The 20,855-nt window shown below is 51.2% G+C and overlaps 1 protein-coding gene across 1 annotated transcript in view; it reads right to left on the bottom strand.

Moving 5' to 3' along the window:
- Positions 1 to 20,855, bottom strand: part of PTCHD2 (patched domain containing 2) — a 112,167-nt gene that overhangs the window by 5,837 nt on the left and 85,475 nt on the right. The window contains exons 3-21 of the mRNA XM_014941471.1: positions 16,972 to 17,908; positions 15,491 to 15,710; positions 13,807 to 13,943; positions 13,280 to 13,414; positions 12,900 to 13,060; positions 11,010 to 11,149; positions 10,101 to 10,246; positions 8,480 to 8,641; positions 7,893 to 8,054; positions 7,338 to 7,460; positions 6,605 to 6,741; positions 5,773 to 5,954; positions 5,193 to 5,323; positions 4,910 to 5,085; positions 3,780 to 3,906; positions 2,496 to 2,641; positions 1,989 to 2,148; positions 1,489 to 1,602; positions 341 to 507 (exon numbers count right to left, since the gene is read on the bottom strand). Coding sequence (XP_014796957.1) covers positions 341 to 507; positions 1,489 to 1,602; positions 1,989 to 2,148; positions 2,496 to 2,641; positions 3,780 to 3,906; positions 4,910 to 5,085; positions 5,193 to 5,323; positions 5,773 to 5,954; positions 6,605 to 6,741; positions 7,338 to 7,460; positions 7,893 to 8,054; positions 8,480 to 8,641; positions 10,101 to 10,246; positions 11,010 to 11,149; positions 12,900 to 13,060; positions 13,280 to 13,414; positions 13,807 to 13,943; positions 15,491 to 15,710; positions 16,972 to 17,908 — 3,663 coding nt within the window. The remainder of the gene's footprint in view (positions 1 to 340; positions 508 to 1,488; positions 1,603 to 1,988; positions 2,149 to 2,495; positions 2,642 to 3,779; positions 3,907 to 4,909; positions 5,086 to 5,192; positions 5,324 to 5,772; positions 5,955 to 6,604; positions 6,742 to 7,337; positions 7,461 to 7,892; positions 8,055 to 8,479; positions 8,642 to 10,100; positions 10,247 to 11,009; positions 11,150 to 12,899; positions 13,061 to 13,279; positions 13,415 to 13,806; positions 13,944 to 15,490; positions 15,711 to 16,971; positions 17,909 to 20,855) is intronic.

Here is a 20,855-nt window from a genome sequence, read left to right as displayed (position 1 = left end):
GCAGTTTGCAGAGGTTACAGAATGAGTGTAGGGACATTCCAGCAGAAGACTCTCTTCACGGGGACATGAAAAGGGGTTGCTTTGGACACAGATGTGGCCAGTCAGAAAGGGACAACCATGTGGGTTGGACTCTCAGCTGGGTTTGCTGTACTGAGATCCACAAGCTCACATCAGCCTCTGAGCAGCCAGATGGACAAGCAGCAAGCACCCCAGCCATGCTGTGAGGGTGCCAAGATGCATCCCCCCCTTGCCCATCACACGTTAGGTCCTGCATCCCAGCTCAGTGGCATGGGAGGCGTGAGGGGAATGGACACAAGGCCACAGGAGGACAAGAGCTCACCTCTGCATGGTGTAGTGGCAGGTTTTCCCCTGCCAGCAGGTAGCCCTCCACCAAGTGCACACAGTAATCGACAGAGGAGCCAACAAGGATGGAGAGAGAAATGGCTTCCACAGCTCCCATTTCCCAGCCAGACCAGTACATGATGGTCACCACCAAGCAGACCACCCCTGCATGAAGAAGGTCACGTTAGGCAAATTTAAAGAACTCTGAGACTCTGCCCAGAGTCTCCTGATACAAGTCAATCACTGGGGAGCCTGGGCTCACAGCCCTGCGGGTCTGCACAGCAGCCAGTCTGGTACACACTCCCTCCTCCCACACAGGCAAACACTTCCCTTCCACTGGCCACAGGGACCAGCCAATAAGGTAACCAGACCCGCTGGGGACAGTGAAGCACCTAATTAAGTATTTGGCATCAGTCTGTTTGCCAATCTAGACTAATGCTTGCTGAATGAATCCAGGCCTAGGCAAGTGTGCGTGTGTGCACACACGTGCGACAGGAAAGGGGACCCTCTGTTTTGCTGGAGTCACCCACAGGCTGAGAACATGCACAGGTTTTTCTTAAAGGCAAGAATGATGTGTTTGTGAGTCATGTGTGGGAGACTAAATGGTTTTAAAATGATAGATTTGATTTTTAAACTGAGAAGTTTAGCAACACACTTAGTCCACAATATCGTCAAATCACCAGCCAGGGAGAGGGAACTATTTACAAATTTGCTTCAAATACTAACAAAACCGCTAAAATATTCAGCTTTTAAAATCTCCCACTGCTTGGAAACAGCAGCCATGGTACAGATCCTTGGGAAGCAGTGCAATTGTTATTCAGAGCATGTGGGACTTAATCACATTATTATACATAACAGGCAGGGATGGCATTTGTGTAGCTAAAACCCTTATTTAAACAAATAGAAGGGATTGTGTAGATAAAACACGCTGGGAATTAGACACACAAATTTTCCAATGAGGTTCCTGTGCATTTGTTGAGAGTTTCTCCTGCTCACCTAGGCACATCAGGACTGGCTCCTGGAAAGCCAAAAGGGCTTACACAGAATAAGGGCAATTCAGTTCAAATCACTAGAGACACAGCAGAGGCACAACCCACCAATTTCAGACAAAGAGAAAGCCTGACACGTTGGAATCGGTGTTTTTACCTAAAATGCTGAGCAGCACTGGCAGCAGGAGGAGGATGTGAGTGGTAAACACCGCCACTGCAGCCACACAAATAACCAGCGAGAGGACGAGACCGTACAGGGCACTCTGCACTCCTGGAAGGAAAAAGCCAGCTAATTTTGACTCCTGGAAGGTGACAGCTGGGATGAGAAAGGCATCATGTCCCTGCTGGCAAGAAGGCAGGCAGGGACTCACACTGGGAGAGATGGGAAGGGAAGGGTGAAAGCGGGTGATCAGCTTCTTGCCCCTCACATCAGCAGGGCAGAGGCCCTTCCCTTCTCTGTTTCCCTGGCCTCTGCCTAGGATTTATACAGCATACACTGCTTGGGGCAGAAACAGGCTTCAGGGGTTTGCACAGCAATGGTAAGGGACTGAAATACAACATCAGAATACAAATGCCCATCAGATGGGTCAGAGTGTGCTGTGAAGGTGTATCAGAGAGTGTGAGCTGCTCAAGGAGAGAAACATGACAGTCACTTGCCTATAATCTCCATGAAGATCTGCTTCCAGTGCTCACAGGTCTGAAAACCATTCCGGAGAGCAGAGCCCTCTGGGAAGAGCTGGAGTTGCTGCTGCAGGAATGTCTCCCATTTCAGGTAGTCAGCATATGTCTGGAAGGAAGATGTCCCTTTGTAGGTTGTCTGTAAAAAGATGAAGATGTTATTCTCGTGTCCTGCTCTTCGGGGCAAGGCATGCATGGCAAGGGAAGAGGCAGAGTAAGGCAGCTGGAGTTGCAGCACCAGACCATTAGGCAAATCTGCCACCAGCTCTTTGTCTGAGCTCTCACAGTAAGAGCTCACTGTGGCATGAGCAGCCACTTTGATCAACTTGGGAGTGCAGGCATCTGTCTGCAACAAGGCACAAACACTGCCAAGCACTAAGTTACGGCTGCAAATGGAAGTGGCCAGTGCGCAAAGAGCAGAGATAAAACCCCAGAAGTCACAAGAAGAAACTGTCACAAGGATAGATGACAATGCCTTGTGCTCACCGATTCAAACGCCATGGAGATCCACTGCACCTTCCCATCCTTCACCCCCACTGCCCCATGAGAGAGCTGTCCGGGCAGCAGGTTTGGCTCAGGGATGTTCTTGCACTCAGGGTGCAACATCTGAAGAAAGGCAGAGATGCTGTAACCTGGAGAGAAAGAAAGGGCAAAGATGAAGGACAGGGAAAGGAAGCACATTGGAGTAACGGGTTAAAAAAAAAAAAAAACAACAAGATAAAGTTTCAGGCCCCATCTGTCAGCAGCTGCTTCCCCTTGCACCTCTGACTTGCCAAAGCCCTGAGGTCTCTGCACCAGAGCCCTCAGCTGCTGCTAGCTTGAGAGGACGCTGTGCCACCAGCACTGGACAGGACACCACCACTGCTGTTTGTCCCCAGCTGTCAGGAACCAGTACAAACATCAAGTGCTGAGGAACTCTGCCTGGCCTGGAAGGGATTTTTCTCCAGGCATGAGATTGGCTTTGGGTTTGAAGTCAACATACACTTCATAGACTCAGCTCCACAACCTTCTGACCTCTGAAGTTGGAAGCGACAGCCACATTCCTCAGAGTGGTCTGGTAGCTGAAGCCACAGAGGCAGTGAGTAGCCTCACCACAACAAGACTAGGTGTGATTTGCTGGTTATTCAGAAGGTACTAAGAACATATCTATTTGTCCAAAAGATTCTAAGTGTATCACAAGCAATACCCATGACTGGAAAAATGCAATTGTGTTCTTCACTGGATTAAATCCTGAAGAACATGCCCAGTGTCTTTGGAGTTAAAGAGATCACTTCTCTTTCTCATCTGCCAGAAAGCAGAACCAGGGCCATGTTCTAGAAGGGTTAAAGCTGCCTTGGGAAGAAAAGGAGGCAGCAAGAAGCAGCCACCATTTCTGGTTTGCTGTTGAGAACTCCAGCTCAAACAAACACTGCTGCAAGCAGAGCTGCAGAACAGGAGCCTGATGCTCTTGTCTCACTCACTGTGTATTTCTCAACCCCAAAACAGCTGGCACAACACACAGAAGCATGAGGTGAATGGCCCATGGAGATGGGAGCTGTGACTTAAGCCAGGTGGAAATAGGCAGAGCTGTCTCCTGGGAAACTCCTCTCCTCCCTGCACTGCCTGCATTTATCACTGACTGATACCTTCCTTTCCTTTCCCTGCTTCATCAATCTGGGATCTGAACATTCAAAAGCCATTAGCAGCCACACTCCTCAGTGTGGGGGGTGAAAACTGGTCTCCACCCAAGATCTCCCCAGGGACTCTGTGGCTGGTGTCAGTCCTACCTACCAGAGGGCAGGCACTGAGCCCCTCCGGGCTTCACCAGCTCCGTGTTGCTGGCGATGGCTTTGCAGAGGCGGCACAGGTTGCCAATCTCTTTGAAGAGGTCGAAGCTGTCATCATAGATAACGCTGCCCTTTCACAAGGAGACACAACAATAAGAGCACCACACGTGAGGCACGCACACAGCAACTGGCACAAGAAGGCACAAGCTGAGTCCTCTCCTGGCTACAAGACCTGGGACTAGCTCATACAGACCACAGCTTATATGGTGGAAAAACCCACTGGGCATCTTTGTCTCACCAGGCAGCTCAGGAAGAAGCTACACCACCCCCTGACCCCCCCAAAACCCCAAGGAGAGTCAGGTGGTACAGCAGAAGCACTGATAGATGAATAGTCACCATGCCCAAACCCATTAGGGTCTGCCCAAGGAGCAGCTCTGAATCCCCAGCAGTGCCCAGCATGCAACCCTCGCTTCCCACCCACTCCACTGCCCCCATTTCATGCTGCCCCCTCCCAAGGAAACAGGCAAAGGCTGATTCTGCACAGAGCCCCCAGATCAGAAGAGCAGAAAGCTGAAATGCATCTGCCAGTCACCAGAGCTAAGCATAATTTTGCTGGGGAAAAGCTGTGAATGTGTCAAGGTATCAGATGTGGGAGATAAGCCATTTCTGGAAAACTCACATTTAGTAACCTTTCCCTGGAGTAATTCAGTTGTATTTTTTCATGTTTATCTCTCATAACGAGATAAACAATTATAGAAAAATCCAAGTTCCCTGGATCTTGAATTTGTAGTGAGATTTTCATGCTTAGCTCAAGATGGGTTTGCTTCTAAAATCCTCAGGAAAGCCAGATTTACACTCAAAATTAGAAGGTTAGATATTGCACTCAGAAAGGGATTTTCTGAAAAGTCTGAAGTGATTTCAGTAAGGGCTTCCTGATCTCCATTATTTGTGAGTTTGCTAGAACAGAAATGTACTTTTGGCTCATCACAATGCTACCATCTCTGCTGTTCCATCTGTCTAGACCGCTGGACCGTGCTCCCTGGGCTGTGGGGATTAACTAAACACCATCTGGGGAGACCATCCTTCCCTTGGCAGCCCCGAGCACACCTATCCAGCGTGCCAGAATGTGTGTACCATGTCTCCAATGACGTGGTTGTCCGGATGTCTCGTGCGATTGACACCTCTGATACCAAACACTACAAAGACCATGGCTCCTGTGTCTACCAGTGGCCGCACCGCTGGCTTCCCGCAGCCCGTGTTCATGCAAGGGTTAAATCCAGAGGTGGCCGACAGCTTTGCTTTGGGTGCTGCTGTCAAATACAAAAGAAAGGTTGATTACATCAGAAGGTGGCAAAATAAGGTCTAACTCTGTGGCTCAGACAGCCAGACACGGCTGAACAGGTCCTTAGCAACTTACCTTTCTCACTGGGAACATAAAGGATGCCTTTGGTGGGTCCATCGGGGCTGGAGCTGAGAAGACAGCCAGGAGGTGCCACACACACTCGGCCATGGTAAGGGGGCTTGTGTGACTGGGCAAAATACAGTTTCCTGTGCAGCAGAGAAAGTTTGTTATGGGCGACCAGAGGTAGTAAATGTTACTTGTCCAAAGCGTTACATGGAAACTGACTTTCTCAGGGACAGAAGGAAAGGAAAAGGCGAGCAATTCCAGACCTGGATCCCCAGCCATTGCATATTCTGTGCTGCCTGTTTAACCCAAGAGTTCAGGTGGGCAAGACCAAGATCAGCAACATCTTTTTGCCCCCCAAAGAAGCCCCTAGTCACAGTCCTGCACCTGTCAGGCCCTTGGCACATTAATGATGCTATGGGCCTGCAAAATAACTTTGCAAAGATGGGGCACATTTACAGCAAAGCAAGTCCTAGGGCCACAGATGTCACCAACTGAGGGCAGGACTGGCACTGGACATTAGGCATCCCATATCAGCCCCTCAGCTGTACTGGTTTTGCTGCCTGGCCCCGAGCAGGTTTTGGAAGGTTACCGTGTTCGCTGCTGCTCCTTGGCGGCCACGTAGAAACTGAAGTCGAACTTCCAGCCTCTCTTGGTGTCACAGGACAAGGTGGTCATCATCCACTTCCTGGGGCTCGTCTGCTTAAGCAGCCCTACTGTGGACACACAAGCTGTCAGCTTCCTGGTGAAGTTACCGAAAGGCACTCTATACACCTAAGCAATGGATTAATGAAAACAGACACTTAACTCCACAGGGTTGCAGCCTGTTGCACATCAGCATCACACACTCCCCTCCTCCCTGAGCACTGGCACAGCCACACAGAACGAGCACTGCAGGCACAAGCCCAGCCAGCCCCCAGCCTGCCCCCTTCCCAGGGTCAACCAGTGTGTGATGGGGCCCCTCACCACCCCTGTTCTCTGTGGCACAGGCTGCCCTGTCCAGGTGAGGGACATCTAGGAACGAGTCCTCCTGAGGGTGTTTATATCCAACACCAATATGGTGTTGCCTGTGTTTGTGGATGGACAGGAGGAGGCAGTGGGGATCCAGCTGCCCCATTTTCTACTAGAATGAGCTCAGCTGATGATGCCAGACCTCATCTGATCTCCACAGACACCCACACTCCTCCTCCCACCACTGACGGTCACATCGCAACAGCACCAGATAAGTACTGTAGCCCTGTGAGGCAAAATCTCTAATGATGCCAGGCACAATGCCCTCTGTGTTAGCTACCTTACTGCAATGCCCTGCAAATTTCACCCTGAGCTACCTAGGACCTCATGGAGAAGCAGGAGGAGGCTGTTGTGCTCACCTGTTGAGTGTTGCACTCTTGATAGAGGGGTCCAACATCCCTGGACTGACTCACCTGGAATGAAGGCACCTCCCCGTCTCCCGGTGACACCATCTGCCAGGGGGCAGGGACACTGGCATTGAGTGAGAATCTGTAGATGGCTGGCCTTCCCTTGCTTCTGGACTTAGAGATATAGACAGTTCCCTGGAGATCTGAAGAAAAAAAAACACAGAGGGCATGAGGGCTAGTGGTACTTCTGAGTCAGTAAATCCTACAGACATGGACAGCAGCAGAGGAGGGTTCTTCTGGTCTGCTATCTCCTCTGGGCCTCTGCCTTCTAGCAACACAGCACACCTTTCAAAGGTTTTCACAAATATATCCTGAGCTGCAGTAATTCCTGATGGCTTATTGATTCATGTCATCTTGGGACCTGGCCCAATAACACTTTTATCCTCAAAATCCCCTGCAAAGCAGCCCGAATTTACTCTCCTCACGGCCTGCCAACAAGGTTGCGACACAGGAGTAGAATACAAAAGCTCTGAGCTCCTAGCCCTGTACTCTGATCTGCCTGGCCTGAAGGATTTGTCACTAGACTGTACTGCCACCTGGGTTATAGCACCATGTCCTAGAGACCAGCAGGCATTCAGGGGAAGGGGGACTGTAATGATGCCCCTTACACCCAGCACCAAGCTAGGCTCAGCAGGAGAGGGGCTGAAGGGAATTATTCCCAGCAGCTGTGAGTTTTTTTACCCATGTGGACCCCTCGCCTTGGACCCAAATGTGGTCAGAGTCATCCTGCCCCTCTTACCTTGCTGCCCTGTATCACTTATGCTCCCTTTGCTTCCCCAAGTTGACCCTGAGCCCCTCTTCTTTTTTTCCAAGGAGGTTCGGATGTTGTTCTGCAAACTGTGGGGCTTTTCCTGAAACAAACCTGTCACACAAGGTTAGTCAGGGAGGAAAAAGTGAATGGCATGACAAGAGACCTACCAGCCCTGTGCACCCCAGGGACTCTGCTATTGAACACCAAACTTTAAGTAGGGAACACAGAGCCCCAGGGCCCCACCTGGTCACCGGAATGTGACCAGCATTTAGGAATAGTCAGTTTTCATGGACTATAAAGGAATTGCTCCAGGAGAATCACTCAGGCAGTTCCTGGCTAAAGCAGGAAATGCTTTTCAAAATGCTCCACTCCTACAGGAAAGTCAGCCATCCCGCTCCCAATGTGCACCTCCCTTCAATAGATCCCATCCCATATCCAATGGGATGTTTAAGTAACGCAGGCATCCACCCCATATTTCAGTTCCTCCAGCCCAGGGCTTAGGCCAGGCTGCACCCACCATGGGCTGGGGAGCAGCATTCTCACCTGAGCAGGTGATGCAGGAGATGCCTTCAGCACTCAGGTTGTATTTCAGGTCTAGCAGCACCTGGATGTTAGTGTCCGGCCGGAACAAGACCGGAGCACGGCTGGCTGGCTGGAGGCGGCTCGCGAAGAATATGGACAGGAGCAAAACCAGGAGAAAGAGCCCTGCAAGGAGAAGCCTGGGTAAGCGTGTGGGAGCCTACATGTATCTTGCACTTAAGACATACTCAGACAGCCAGGGTTTGGCAGAAAGAGTATTTTCAACAGGAAAAAGGAACAGCCCCTAAAGCACACTGGCACCTGGGCTTTCCTGTAATGAGCCCCATACCTGGATAACCCCATCAGGACTTGCCATTACAAATCTAAGCGAGAGGAGAGGATGGGGAGAGGGATGGAAAAGTCTCAGAGTTCCTCATGCAGTTCCCAGAGGAACTGACTGGTCTGGGGACGCTCTTTCACCGAGTTAGAAACCACCTATTATTACCTTTTTCTCATCCTCTTGTCACTAATAATCAAGGCTTGGGATCTGACCAAGATGCTGTCAAGTTGTCTAAAATCCATGCAAATGGAATACCCCCCTCCTTCCTTACCCACAATCACCCATCTGCTCTTCACTGCAGACCACAGCACCCAGTGTTCCAGCAGCTCCTGCAGATGAGTTATCAAGTGACCCCGGTTGCACTTCTCTGCAGGGAGCTGTAGATTTTCTGGCATCACAGATACCAAGGGGACATCCCCCATTTCCAGGGAGACTAGAAGAGAGAGAGATCAAAGGCAGTCTCAGTGCTCCGTGTCATGAATGTCTCTCACTGCTTTCTGCTTTCCTTTACAACGTGATCCCATGATTTTCTACAAGGTGCTGTACAACTCACTCAAGTTTAAGAGATGGAGTAAGACCCGGGCAGAGGCAGTGGCTTCGCAGCATGTCATAAGAAGCATCTTTGTCAAGTCACTACTATGTGACAGCTACACTTCTAAATCAAGCTCACTCCAAAGCCTATGCTTCAGGCTATCCTTCCTCTGGCAGATCCCACTAACACTGTCCACATGGTCACAGGGACACTGCAAAATTTGTCCCTCTCCTCCACTATGTCTTGCAGCTAATTACACACAGCTGACCTCCTCCTGATGGCAGCCTGGCTCCTATCTCATCTCAGGGATGCCTAGAGAACTGCCCTCTTCTCTACCAGTGAGCAGCAGGCACTTGCTGCAGCGGGGTCACAGTGTGCCTGGCATGCTGTACAGGCCACACACAAACCACGCTTGGTCACCAGCTGGAACAAGCTGCTTTGCTTCTTCACAAGTTACCGGATGCCCAGGGGCCCCTGGAGAAAAGCATCCTGCTGTTTACTCTGCTCCAGGAAAGGAGTTATTTCCATACATCACCACCACACGTGGCTCTGGCACACAAAGGAGACAGCTCTCACAGCAAGGAGCCAAAGTCGTCTGCCCAAAGGCAGCCCAGAGCCTGCTCTGCAGGGAGGGGGCCTGCACACTGCTGTGGGGTTGATGGGCTCTCAGCCACTGACCCATTCACCTCCAGTTCCAGTTTACTGCTGGTCCTGAAGGCTACTCACTGCCCAGAACACTCCCGTTGTGGGTTTTAAAAGGAAAGAACCCAGCAAGTTTTAAAAGCCAAGTACAACAGAGCATGAGCCCATAAGCACCCTTATCTGCGATCAGGGCTAGGATTATCTCCTGCTAACAAGAGAGAGGGAATTTCTGGGCTCTCTTTCTGGATTGCTTACGTGGTCTCAGGCCAAGTCATTGCCCTCTTCTTGCCATGACAGAGGAGATGCTCTGAGGAGGTGATGCTGAAGAATAACAAAGCATTCTCTCACCTGTTTCCCAAATGTAGGGCTCTGAATGGCAGGGAAGAGGGCAAAACATTCTTTACTCAAAGGTGAGCTGTCCTAGTGCTATAGATTAGATGTTCATGGCTACATCCATGTCTCAATTAGGGCTTCCAGCCTGAAAGTACAACCCACACTAGACCCAAGAAGATCAGCAAAGTAGTTAGAAAACATGTATTGACACCCACTGAAGATCTCAAAGCAACTTACAACCATCAGTGAGTTCAAACCCCTACAGCCTCCTGTGACAGCACTATCTCCAGCTTAAAAGCAGGGAAACTGAGCCACAGGCAGGAAGAACTGAGGGATGAACAGGGAAGTGTAGTCCCCCTGAAGGCACTACAAAGCAGGCACGTACCTGGCTCCTCCTCGACACTGAGCAGCGGGATGTCATCATCCAGATAGGGAAGTGTCTCTCTGCCTGCTCTGGAGGTGGCCTCTGAGGTGATGAAGAGATCTTCAGCCAGGTGCAAGGCACTCTTTTTGGTGCATTTCTGACCACAGCTGGATTGGAAGGAGACAAAGGCATGAATTTTAAGCCACATGCCCTGCAAAGTGTTACCAGTGGGCTCCTTCAGTGACAAGGAGAGCAGCAACAGCCTGCTCCAATTACTCAGAAAGACAACAGGCAGTGCCATGAGCAATTTCCATTGCTAAGTGCTGAGAGGTCAGGGGCTGAGCTGCTACGGCAAAGCAGTAACAGGCTGGGGTGGACACACAGAGCAGGGCTGAGCCACAAACAGAGTGACGGGAGTTTCAGCAGTTCATCTCCCTGCTAATGAATTAAATCAGGCCAGGTCATCTGCACTGCTAAAGAGCAGGGGAAGGGGAAATGTGCTGACTTTCAAATACAAATCTGCATGCACTGTTTGTGGCACAGGCAGGAGTAATGTTGATCTGTCTGCCTTGCAGGGCCTGTGTCTCCAGAACTTGAGGATTTAGCTGTGCAATAACTGCTCTGAGGACACAAATAGCTCCAATATTCCATGGGATTCAATGAAGAGGTATGATTGGCATTGCAGAGTCTGGCTCCTGAGAGGCATCTGCATGTATGCCAGGAGGAATAAGACTGGGACCTGAGCATTTTGATCCAATTTGGAATGGCAGAAGTTAAATTTCCCCTCTGTTAGACACTAACAGGGAAGGGTGAAGCCAAGCTGCCTGAGGGGGGTGAGGATAACTGAGGATAGGGCAGGGATAAGCACACTGCCTTGGCCCTGAGTTCCACAACAACTCCCCACCCACACAAGGAGGCTCCAGGGCTCACCTGGTTTGGCAGGAGCTCTCTAGTGGGGACACATAAAGGGTCCATATTCCAAGAGCAGCTGGCATAGTGAAAAGCACAGCTACCCAGCAGCAGGACACAATCAGCGACATAAAGAGTCCAAAGTCATGCACGGCTGGGATCTACATGAAGACAGAGAACAGGGAGTTGGGATCAACTGGGGCAGGAGACCTGGAGAGACATCAGGCCAGAAAATATATCTGGAGGAACCTGAGAACAGTAGTCAGCAAATGTGATAGGTACAGAGATAAGCTGATAGGTGGCATGGGAAATATTGTCTTGGGTGCTGATACAGGAGAGCGTCCCCTGCCTTAGAGCAGGTAAGGGACAGCCCTGTAGGGCAAGCAAATCCAGCACACCCCTGTGCTGGCAGCTTCCCACTCTATTAGGGCTTCTGGCAGAAACAGAAAGCCCCAAATCCCAAAGCTGCAGCATACCTGAGAGAAGATGTTGGCAGCATACGCTGCAGCCGTGGTCAGGGAAGTGAAGAAGGTGGCCTTCCCTGCTGTCTGGATCGTGTGGATCATGCGCAGGCGCAGGTCCTTGAGATGGGTGGCTTGGCGATAGGTGTTGATGAAAACAAACACATCATCAACCCCTGGAAAAAGAGAGGGGAGATTTTGCTACTTTGCTAACAGGAAGGACACATGCTAAAAATCTAATTTCCCCTCAACATCTGCAAACATTTCACTTACAGGTAATGGAGGGAAAGGGCTTGAAAATTCAATCTGCATTTGCCACCGTCACCTTTCTCTCTCCTGCACTCAGGAGTTATGGCAAGGCAGCACAAGTAGGTGTTGAGTAAGGAGGTGCTTACCAATCCCCACAATGACAAAGGCAGCCACACCATTGAGTATACCCAGGTACTGGATCCCAAACACGACGTGGTACAGGAACAGAGCCACCAGGCAGCTTAGCCCAATACTGGCAATGCCAAAGAATGACAGGAACACTGTAGGAGGAAAGGAACATGGAAAAAAATAGTACTTCTGGCCACTCTATCTCAACATCTGCAAACATTTCACTTACAGGTAATGGAGGGAAAGGGCTTGAAAATTCAATCTGCATTTGCCACCGTCACCTTTCTCTCTCCTGCACTCAGGAGTTATGGCAAGGCAGCACAAGTAGGTGTTGAGTAAGGAGGTGCTTACCAATCCCCACAATGACAAAGGCAGCCACACCATTGAGTATACCCAGGTACTGGATCCCAAACACGACGTGGTACAGGAACAGAGCCACCAGGCAGCTTAGCCCAATACTGGCAATGCCAAAGAATGACAGGAACACTGTAGGAGGAAAGGAACATGGAAAAAAAAAAGTAGTACTTCTGGCTACTCCTTGTGAGAACACACACCTCACACCTGCCCTGTTGGGACACTGGTTCCCAGGAGTGTGTTGGGACAGAGACTAGCTGTATAGAGTACCTCCTGCAGACTCCTTCCCGTGGGGCCCATCCATGAAATTACATCAGCTTTACACCAGTGTTAGCAAGATGGGAATTTGCATCTGATTCCTGTTCTCCTGTGAGCCTTCCCCCCACCCTGCCCACAAATCCCTGCTCTGGAGAACCAGATTTGTATGACCTTTGTATGACCAGAGCCTCTCCTGGGGCTTGCACAGACACGGGAGTCACCGCATATTTGGCTTTGTGTGAGAGCAGGGCAGTTGTGACTGCAGCCTACCTGAGCAGGAGGTAAGGATGTAGACCAAGACAGCTATGCAGCTACTGCTGATGAAGGCCAGCCACATGTCATTGTTGAAGGTCCTCCTCACTTCATAGTCAAACAAATCCGTCCCTCCATAAAGCACCTGGACTTTGCTAGGGTGTTCTGGCAGAAACAGAAAGCCCCAAATCCCAAAGCTGCAGCATACCTGAGAGAAGATGTTGGCAGCATACGCTGCAGCCGTGGTCAGGGAAGTGAAGAAGGTGGCCTTCCCTGCTGTCTGGATCGTGTGGATCATGCGCAGGCGCAGGTCCTTGAGATGGGTGGCTTGGCGATAGGTGTTGATGAAAACAAACACATCATCAACCCCTGGAAAAAGAGAGGGGAGATTTTGATACTTTGCTCACAGGAAGGACACATGCTAAAAATCTAATTTCCCCTCAACATCTGCAAACATTTCACTTACAGGTAATGGAGGGAAAGGGCTTGAAAATTCAATCTGCATTTGCCACCGTCACCTTTCTCTCTCCTGCACTCAGGAGTTATGGCAAGGCAGCACAAGTAGGTGTTGAGTAAGGAGGTGCTTACCAATCCCCACAATGACAAAGGCAGCCACACCATTGAGTATACCCAGGTACTGGATCCCAAACACGACGTGGTACAGGAACAGAGCCACCAGGCAGCTTAGCCCAATACTGGCAATGCCAAAGAATGACAGGAACACTGTAGGAGGAAAGGAACATGGAAAAAAATAGTACTTCTGGCCACTCTTTGTGAGAACACACACCTCACACCTGCCCTGTTGGGATACTGGTTCCCAGGAGCGTGTTGGGACAGAGACTAGCTGTATAGAGTACCTCCTGCAGACTCCTTCCCATGGGGCCCATCCATGAAATTACATCAGCTTTACACCAGTGTTAGCAAGATGGGAATTTGCATCTGATTCCTGTTCTCCTGTGAGCCTTCCCCCCACCCTGCCCACAAATCCCTGCTCTGGAGAACCAGATTTGTATGACCTTTGTATGACCAGAGCCTCTCCTGGGGCTTGCACAGACACGGGAGTCACCGCATATTTGGCTTTGTGTGAGAGCAGGGCAGCTCTGACTGCAGCCTACCTGAGCAGGAGGTAAGGATGTAGACCAAGACAGCTATGCAGCTACTGCTGATGAAGGCCAGCCACATGTCATTGTTGAAGGTCCTCCTCACTTCATAGTCAAACAAATCCGTCCCTCCATAAAGCACCTGGACTTTGCTAGGGTGGGAAGATGGAGGAAGAGGAGCAGAGAGAGTTGAGTGTAAAGGGAGCAGAGCCAGGGGATGTAAAAAAGCACAATGTCTCTCCCGGAGCCAAAGGAGCTCACTGCTCTAATAAACTTGGCAGTTCTCTGAGGAAACAGCTCAGAGGGGCGAGAGCAGGTCAAACAAGGTTGATGCTGGAGGTGAAGTTCACACAAGAAGGGAGGAAAAATAAAAGAGCAGGTCTAATATTTTAAAAATTCCTCTAGTACATGGTGGGTCTTTGGCACTAATAGACTTCTTGCTGTCAGCAAACAGCTCCTGAAGCCTCCAAAGCCAATTCCATCTGGAATCCTAATCATTGCTTATTATATTAAGCACAATGGTAATAACCAGCGGATGCAGGAAGAGTGAGAGCTTATCAGGAACCACATGATTTACCAGCCTCTGCTTCTGGAAGCAGGCTCTGAGCGGAAGCAATCCAAGATAATTTAACCAAGAGTACAATAACACTGTACCATAGGAGGCTATCAGGAACCCAAGGTACAGAGGCCCCAGTTCCCTTTCGGCTTCCCATAACCGCAGCCCCCTCCTCCAGCCCATTGCTGTGCTTCACCCTGCTTTGGGAGGAGGAATCCTCCATTCGGGGAGCTACTGAGATCCAGAGCCATAGAGAGCTGGAGACTGAGACATGACACTGACACTGGGACTCACTGCCTTCCCTCAGCTGTCTGGATACTGGGCTACTCTTTTAGCCCTTCTGGATCTGTTTTACCATCTCCCTCTCACAAGCACTGAGCAAAGCTCTATTCAATCAAAGCCATACAGACCTGACGGTGAAACCAACCTGCATTTCTCCCCTCCCCATCTCTCTGTACAAAGAGCAAACGCTTCTGGAAGGAATTACACTGGCATGGACAAAAGCAGAATCAGATCCACAGGTTGATGCCTCGAGTAAAGACCATTTCGCTCCTTGCAGATCAATTGGAGCCAAATTCAGACCAGGAAGGCAGAGAAGCAGCTCTGTTGGAGCCAGTGGAATTGAACTTGTGAAATGGAAGCAAACAGATCCAATGCCAGGCAGGGGCTGAGGGGAAAGGCAGGCACTGGATCCAATCTCTGGCTCCCTTTCATTGTCTCTATTGATGTCTCTAGTGTGTTGTTGCAGTGGGAAGTGGCATTAAAGGGAAGCACATGAGTCATTTTCTGCCATATGCTTCCCATCCTCATTCACAACACTGTGCCCCAGCCCAGCTTCAAAGGAGATGCTTTTTCTCCCTCCTTTGGAGCACTGTGCTGTGGGCACTGCTGGAGACTGACCAGCAGTCTGAGCTGGCATGCCAAGCCTTCTGTGCCCAGTGCCCTCCTGGTGAGACTGAAGGCTGCAGGGCTATCGCAGCAGAGCAGGACCTGAGTAAACCTTAAGACAGAGCTTTTACACCCTGGAGGGCCTATTCCATCCATTCCTTTAGGGCAACAGCGGCACCACGCTCTGCAACCTCTGCCTTCCCCTTCTCTCACCCGCTCCCAGCAAGGACCTGCCCTGTCTGTGCACACCCTCACCTGGTGGACTGCTTGGCCAGCATGGCCACGTAGGTGACCACAAAGTTCTGGAACTTGTGGCGCTGCTCCTCCCAGCGATCCTCCACCGAGTAGTAGTTGGGCAGTGGTGCCCCAAAGAGGATTTCGCTCCGCAGCAGGGAGCTCTTCATGTTCTCAGCAGACAAGCCCTCATCCACATACCAGTAGAATTCGGGGTGGGTCATGGCCAGCTCCAGGGACCCTGGGGGAGAAAACAGTGTCACTTTTGTTAGGTCCTGCTTAGTTGACTTGGCAAGGCTCTAGTCTGATGAAGGGAAACTAGGAGTGATCCAGTCTTGCAGAGTGATGCTGACTGCTGCTGCCTCGCAGAGAGCAAGGAAGGCTGGTGAATGCTTGATTGCAAAGACTCACTTTCCACTTGAGCTTTGTGCCTCTGCTTGCAAGGTTGCCTACATGGAGTTCCCCATTAGGCATACAACTTCCACCCAACTGTGATCTGAACCACAGCTCCCCCAGGCAGAAAAGCACACCATCTCCCCATCAATACCCCCACTGCTGGATGCACTTAGCTCTCCTACACCGTGCCAATATTTGCTCTACCACACTGGGAAGCACAAGAGCTAAACACCACCTGAGGAGTCCTGGCTCTGCTGTGACCTGGTACCTCTGCCATCTGATGGTGTCAAGGATGCAGAGATGGTGGCATTTGGCCAGTTCTGAGTAAGACACACTGCCTGTCCACCCCCAAAATTCAAGTTCTCTTGAGTTTACACCAGAAAGACCCAGAAACTAGGCTCTTTCCTGTTTTGGTAGCAGAGCTGTTACTCATACTGGAGCAGATGGAGTTAATTCTTTGCCTGCTCCCTGTATGGCTCCTGGACAGCTATCATTCCCAGCCTCTGCTTAGGAGACAGATGGAGGCTTCATCCCACGGCCACATCACACCCACAGATTCCTCATGATTCACCTCTTTTTCACCATCCAAAGCCTCTGCTCTACTGGAGGGACATAGTACAGGGTATGAAGCTGTGAGGAGGAGGCAGGGCTTTCCTCCTCCTCCTCTCCTTATAGAAGCCTTTCCAGCTGGTGACTCACAAGCTGCCTTTCAAGCTCCACAGCAGCCCACAGACCTCTTTTATCCACTTGATGGAGCAGGGAAGCTCATCCCTGTTGTCTGTCCAAGACCTGACACTCCTCTAGTTAACCACACTGTTTCACAGGGGACAAGGGGCAGTAGAAGGCATCTGACCAATGCTGGACTCCCCCTCATTTGTCCCTCTCACTCGCCTGTTGGAGCCTGTGACCCATGACTGGGGTTGCAGGGACTTTGTTGAAAGGGTAGAAAAGTGGCCAATAGCCCAGAAAAGACGATTCCTCAAGACACAACATGGCAGCATCTTCCTCTTTGCACAAGGCAGTCACTCCTCTCAGCTGCACACCAGTAAGTGACTGTTCGAACGTGCAGGAGATGCATACCTTAAACATGCCAGCTCTCAGCTCACCTTGGATGTCAGCAAGGTCCTGTCCCATGCCATCGTAGTAAATCTTCCCGCCTCTCTCAGTGGGGAAGAAGTAGGTCATGAGGGAGCTGGGAGGGGAGCAGTAGGAATAGGAGCCCAGGGGGAGGTCCTTCAAGACCTCGTGGGGCTTCCAGCAGAACTCCCGGAAGCGAGGGTGGTCCATGATCTTGCGCTCAACCTCATGGATGGTAACCAGGCGCTCAGTGGTGAAGATGTTGTTCTCAGAGTCCCCCCGAGCCAGAAAAATGAGCTCGATGCGCCAGTGGGCATGTGTCTGTGTGTTGGCACTGATGTAAGTGCTGGAGTAGTCCCAGCGTGGGGTACCCCTCCCAGTTCGGGAAGTCCGGTTTCCTGGGTTCGGGTGGACATGGGGCTTGGGGGAGCTCGTCCTGCCCTCCGGAGCGCTGCGCTTGACCCGCGCACTGACCCCCAGGTGGGAAGCATTGAGGTGAAGTTGCTGGAGCTGCTCAAAGATGAGCCTCTGCAGGGTTTCAGAGGTGAAGTCAGCCAGGTCCCGGCGGTTCCTCCCCCATGACCCAAACTGGGATTTGAGGGCCAAGGCAAGCGCATCAAAGCGCTGAGAGGACTCGTGGTTGCGGATCTCAAAAGCATTGTAGGAGATGTCAATATCCAGGGCTGGGTAGTGGAGGAACATGACAACAGCAAGCACAGCAGGGATGGCACAGCCCAGGAAAAGGATGAAGCTGGCACAGTATGGGTTGGTGAATACCCAGCCAACAACATTCCAGAAGCCAGACACTGGCAGCATGACACGCAGGGGCCTCACTCTGCATGGACTTTTCCCACACAACAGAGCACCCTCCCGCCTCTTTCGGGAGCTGAAGGCTACCTCTTCATCTTCCTCATCTAGCCAGGCATCCTGTAACAAGGGGTCATCCTCTGTGTCCATGTCCAGTACCTGCACAAAGAGGTAGGGAAAGGCAGTCAGCAAAGCCCAGCAAGAGGTGTCACCAGGGACAGTCAGGAATCCATAGCAGTTGCTGGAAGGTCTCAGCAGCAGAGCCAGGGAAAGGCACACTCCAGCTCCCAGCCCTGCACCCTCAGCAGCAAAGTATGGCTCAAACCCCCCAGACTGGCTACAGCCACTGAAAGAACAGGCTCACCGTGGGGTATCCTGCACCCTGCCTGGCAGAGGAACCAGAGAGGGGAGAAGTTCAAACTGCAGTACCAGGGCTCAGTGCTGTGGCAGAGGAGGGCTCTCCATGGCTCCAGGAACACCAGGCACAGAGATGGCAGGAGGATTCACAGTACGCTGCTCAGACTGCAGCACCAGGAACATTTCATCAGCTCACCTGGTTCTCATGCCCAGGAACAGCTCATGCTACCAGATGAAAAATGCAAGGGAACCTATCTTCCTCTCCTGAAAACTGACAATAGATTTTCCCCCAGCTATTTATAGCTGTATCCATCTTTCCCACAAAGCATGCGTGTGTGCATACACGGAACCAGAAGCACACACACCCATACCTGCAGGCACACACGTATGCACACCCTTGCACACACCGACGTCCCCCAAAGAGCTCACGGTGACCCTGCTCTAGTCCCTGAAGGGCCATCCACTGCCGGTATGGGAAGGGAAAGGGCTGAACAACTCTGCTTTCCTTCCACCCCGTGGGATATTGTTTATGGAATGTGTTTTCTCAGTTCCTGTGGAACAACCGGGAATCAAAAGCGGTTCCTGCCCCCATGGAATGAGAAGGAGGAAACTCCCCCTGATCAGCCTGCGCTTGGGCAGGAAAGAAAGGGAGACTCCCCAGGAGGTGTTCACCTGTGCAGGGGGCTGCCAGCACACACAGGGTCTCAGACCCTCCCATGTGCCCCTCCTGGGTGTCACATGGTGGCCTCCCAAGCCAAGAAGCCACAGGTGGTGGCCCCTGAGAGCAAAGCCCAGACCCCTTCCCAGCTCCCAGCACAGCCTGCAGCCTCCCCTCGCTGAATGAATGAGCAGATTCATTTCCTTGCCTGACCCCGATAGTTGCCAGCAATTTACACACAGGCCAGAAGCAATTTACGAGCTTTGCTCCTAACCACTGTTTCTATTTTAACAGGACTTCTATCAGCAGGAAGATGAATTGCCAGCACCCCTTAACTCTAGGTCCTCAGCAGACCTGGGAGCTGCCTGAACTTGGGCTGAGAGGAAAAGCAATGGGGCAGAAATGGTCCCCGGCAAACCAGAGATGTGCAAAGGGGCAAGAGTCACAGCAGTCTCCCTGGCTCTGGTCAGCCTGGGCAATGTCTGTGGCTTTGTTCACTGGCCACAGAGGCTCCCATGGGATTCCCTCAGGTCTGGACAGCATCTGTGCTGGCAGATTGGGCTCCCAGCAACACAGAGCCTGTGGAGAGCTGGGAACCTCTCCACTCCAGCCTCCCCGCTCCTGCCTCTATGAAAGCACAATGTTCATCAGCAGCTTTAATCTGCAACTGATGCTGTCTCAAAACATCCCACCCTTCCTGTCAGTGTGAGAGCTGGGACTCTCCCACCCCCTCATCCACCCCTGCCAGGCTGCAGAGAGCTGGGCAGGAGGAAGCTGGAGCTGAATCCTCCCCCTGCCCTGCAATCTCATAGTGCAAAACCTGACGGGCACCACCGAGGGCAGATGGCCACAGTCCCTCTTCTGCCAGACCTCCACGTCCTCAGGAGACTAACAAATAGGGTGAGGAGAGGGCAGCTCACAAAACTCTGCTGTGTTGTTTTCCCCTTCACTTACAGCGCTGTCAAACAGCAAGAACAAAGCAAAGAGGGTTTTTTTCAAGTCTCTGGAAAGGTTAGGAGAAATCTAGATGGTTTCAGTCTCCATTAAGATTTCTTTAATATTCAGGATGCATAATCCTAAAGAGCCAGGGAGCATCTGAAAGTTTCCCTGAACAGCCACACATCACTCCATGAGCCTTGGGCTCTGGTCCAAGGTCAAGAGCAGAGGAACAACGCTGCCCAAGACAGCTACTGGCCCCCAGCTGCTCTCCCTCCTCAACTTCACGGCCACGCATACCCATGTGCTCTTCTGTGGGTGCTTACAGAGAGCCCTACTAGCATCATGGCAAGGAGGAGACTTGCCCAAGTCTCTGAATCTGCATATAAATCCTCTCCCAGCTGCTCCTTACTGCAGTTTTGCCTTCTCTCCCACACTCTACACTCCCAAACTCTCCCCACAGAGCCCCCCCGAACACAGTGCAGTGCCAGCCCCAGCTCAAAGGTTGCCCCAGGCTGCTCACCTTTGCAGACAGACACCATCAGCACATGCAAGCCCTTGGCCAGGGTGTAAGACCCATTCATTGCTGGGCTGGCAAGTACTGTCACCCTTCTGCCTCTAAGAGAGAGCCGAGCTCCACGTCCAGCTCACGTTAGCAGTGCAGATTGGTGCTGCAAACCTCACTCATCCCATCTGGGCAAGCTGGTGTGTACCTGCAGTTGCAGTAACTCCATGCTGGAGTGGAGGTAAGACCTGATCAAGCATATGTATTCTCTCTTTAGAAAGAGAGGTAAAGAGCCATAATAATTTCCCATTTATTGAGCTACTGAGGAGAAGGAGGGAAAAGATTCTAATCCTGAAACAGAAGAGCCTGCACGTGACAAGAAAGGGAAACGAGAGAGAATGAGATAGTAATAAGCCAGCAGAGAAAGGATCATATCATCATCTTTTTTAACCAAGAGCTAAATCCTCAACTCAAGGAGGGGATCAGACCCCAGATATCTCCCTCTGGCTCTTCCATCCACTCTCATGGTCACTACAAAACTCACCTTTTAACAGATGGGCATCCACAATGTATGAAGGCCAAGGCACGCTACCCTCCAGTTAAAGACTGGTACAAATTCTGATGCTGGTGTAAACCCCAGCACAGCAAGT

Source organism: Calidris pugnax, unplaced genomic scaffold (genome assembly GCF_001431845.1).
Source record: "Calidris pugnax isolate Ruff unplaced genomic scaffold, ASM143184v1 scaffold82, whole genome shotgun sequence".
NCBI classification, from domain to species: Eukaryota; Metazoa; Chordata; class Aves; order Charadriiformes; family Scolopacidae; genus Calidris; species Calidris pugnax.
This window is presented reverse-complemented; position numbering and strand designations above follow the sequence as displayed.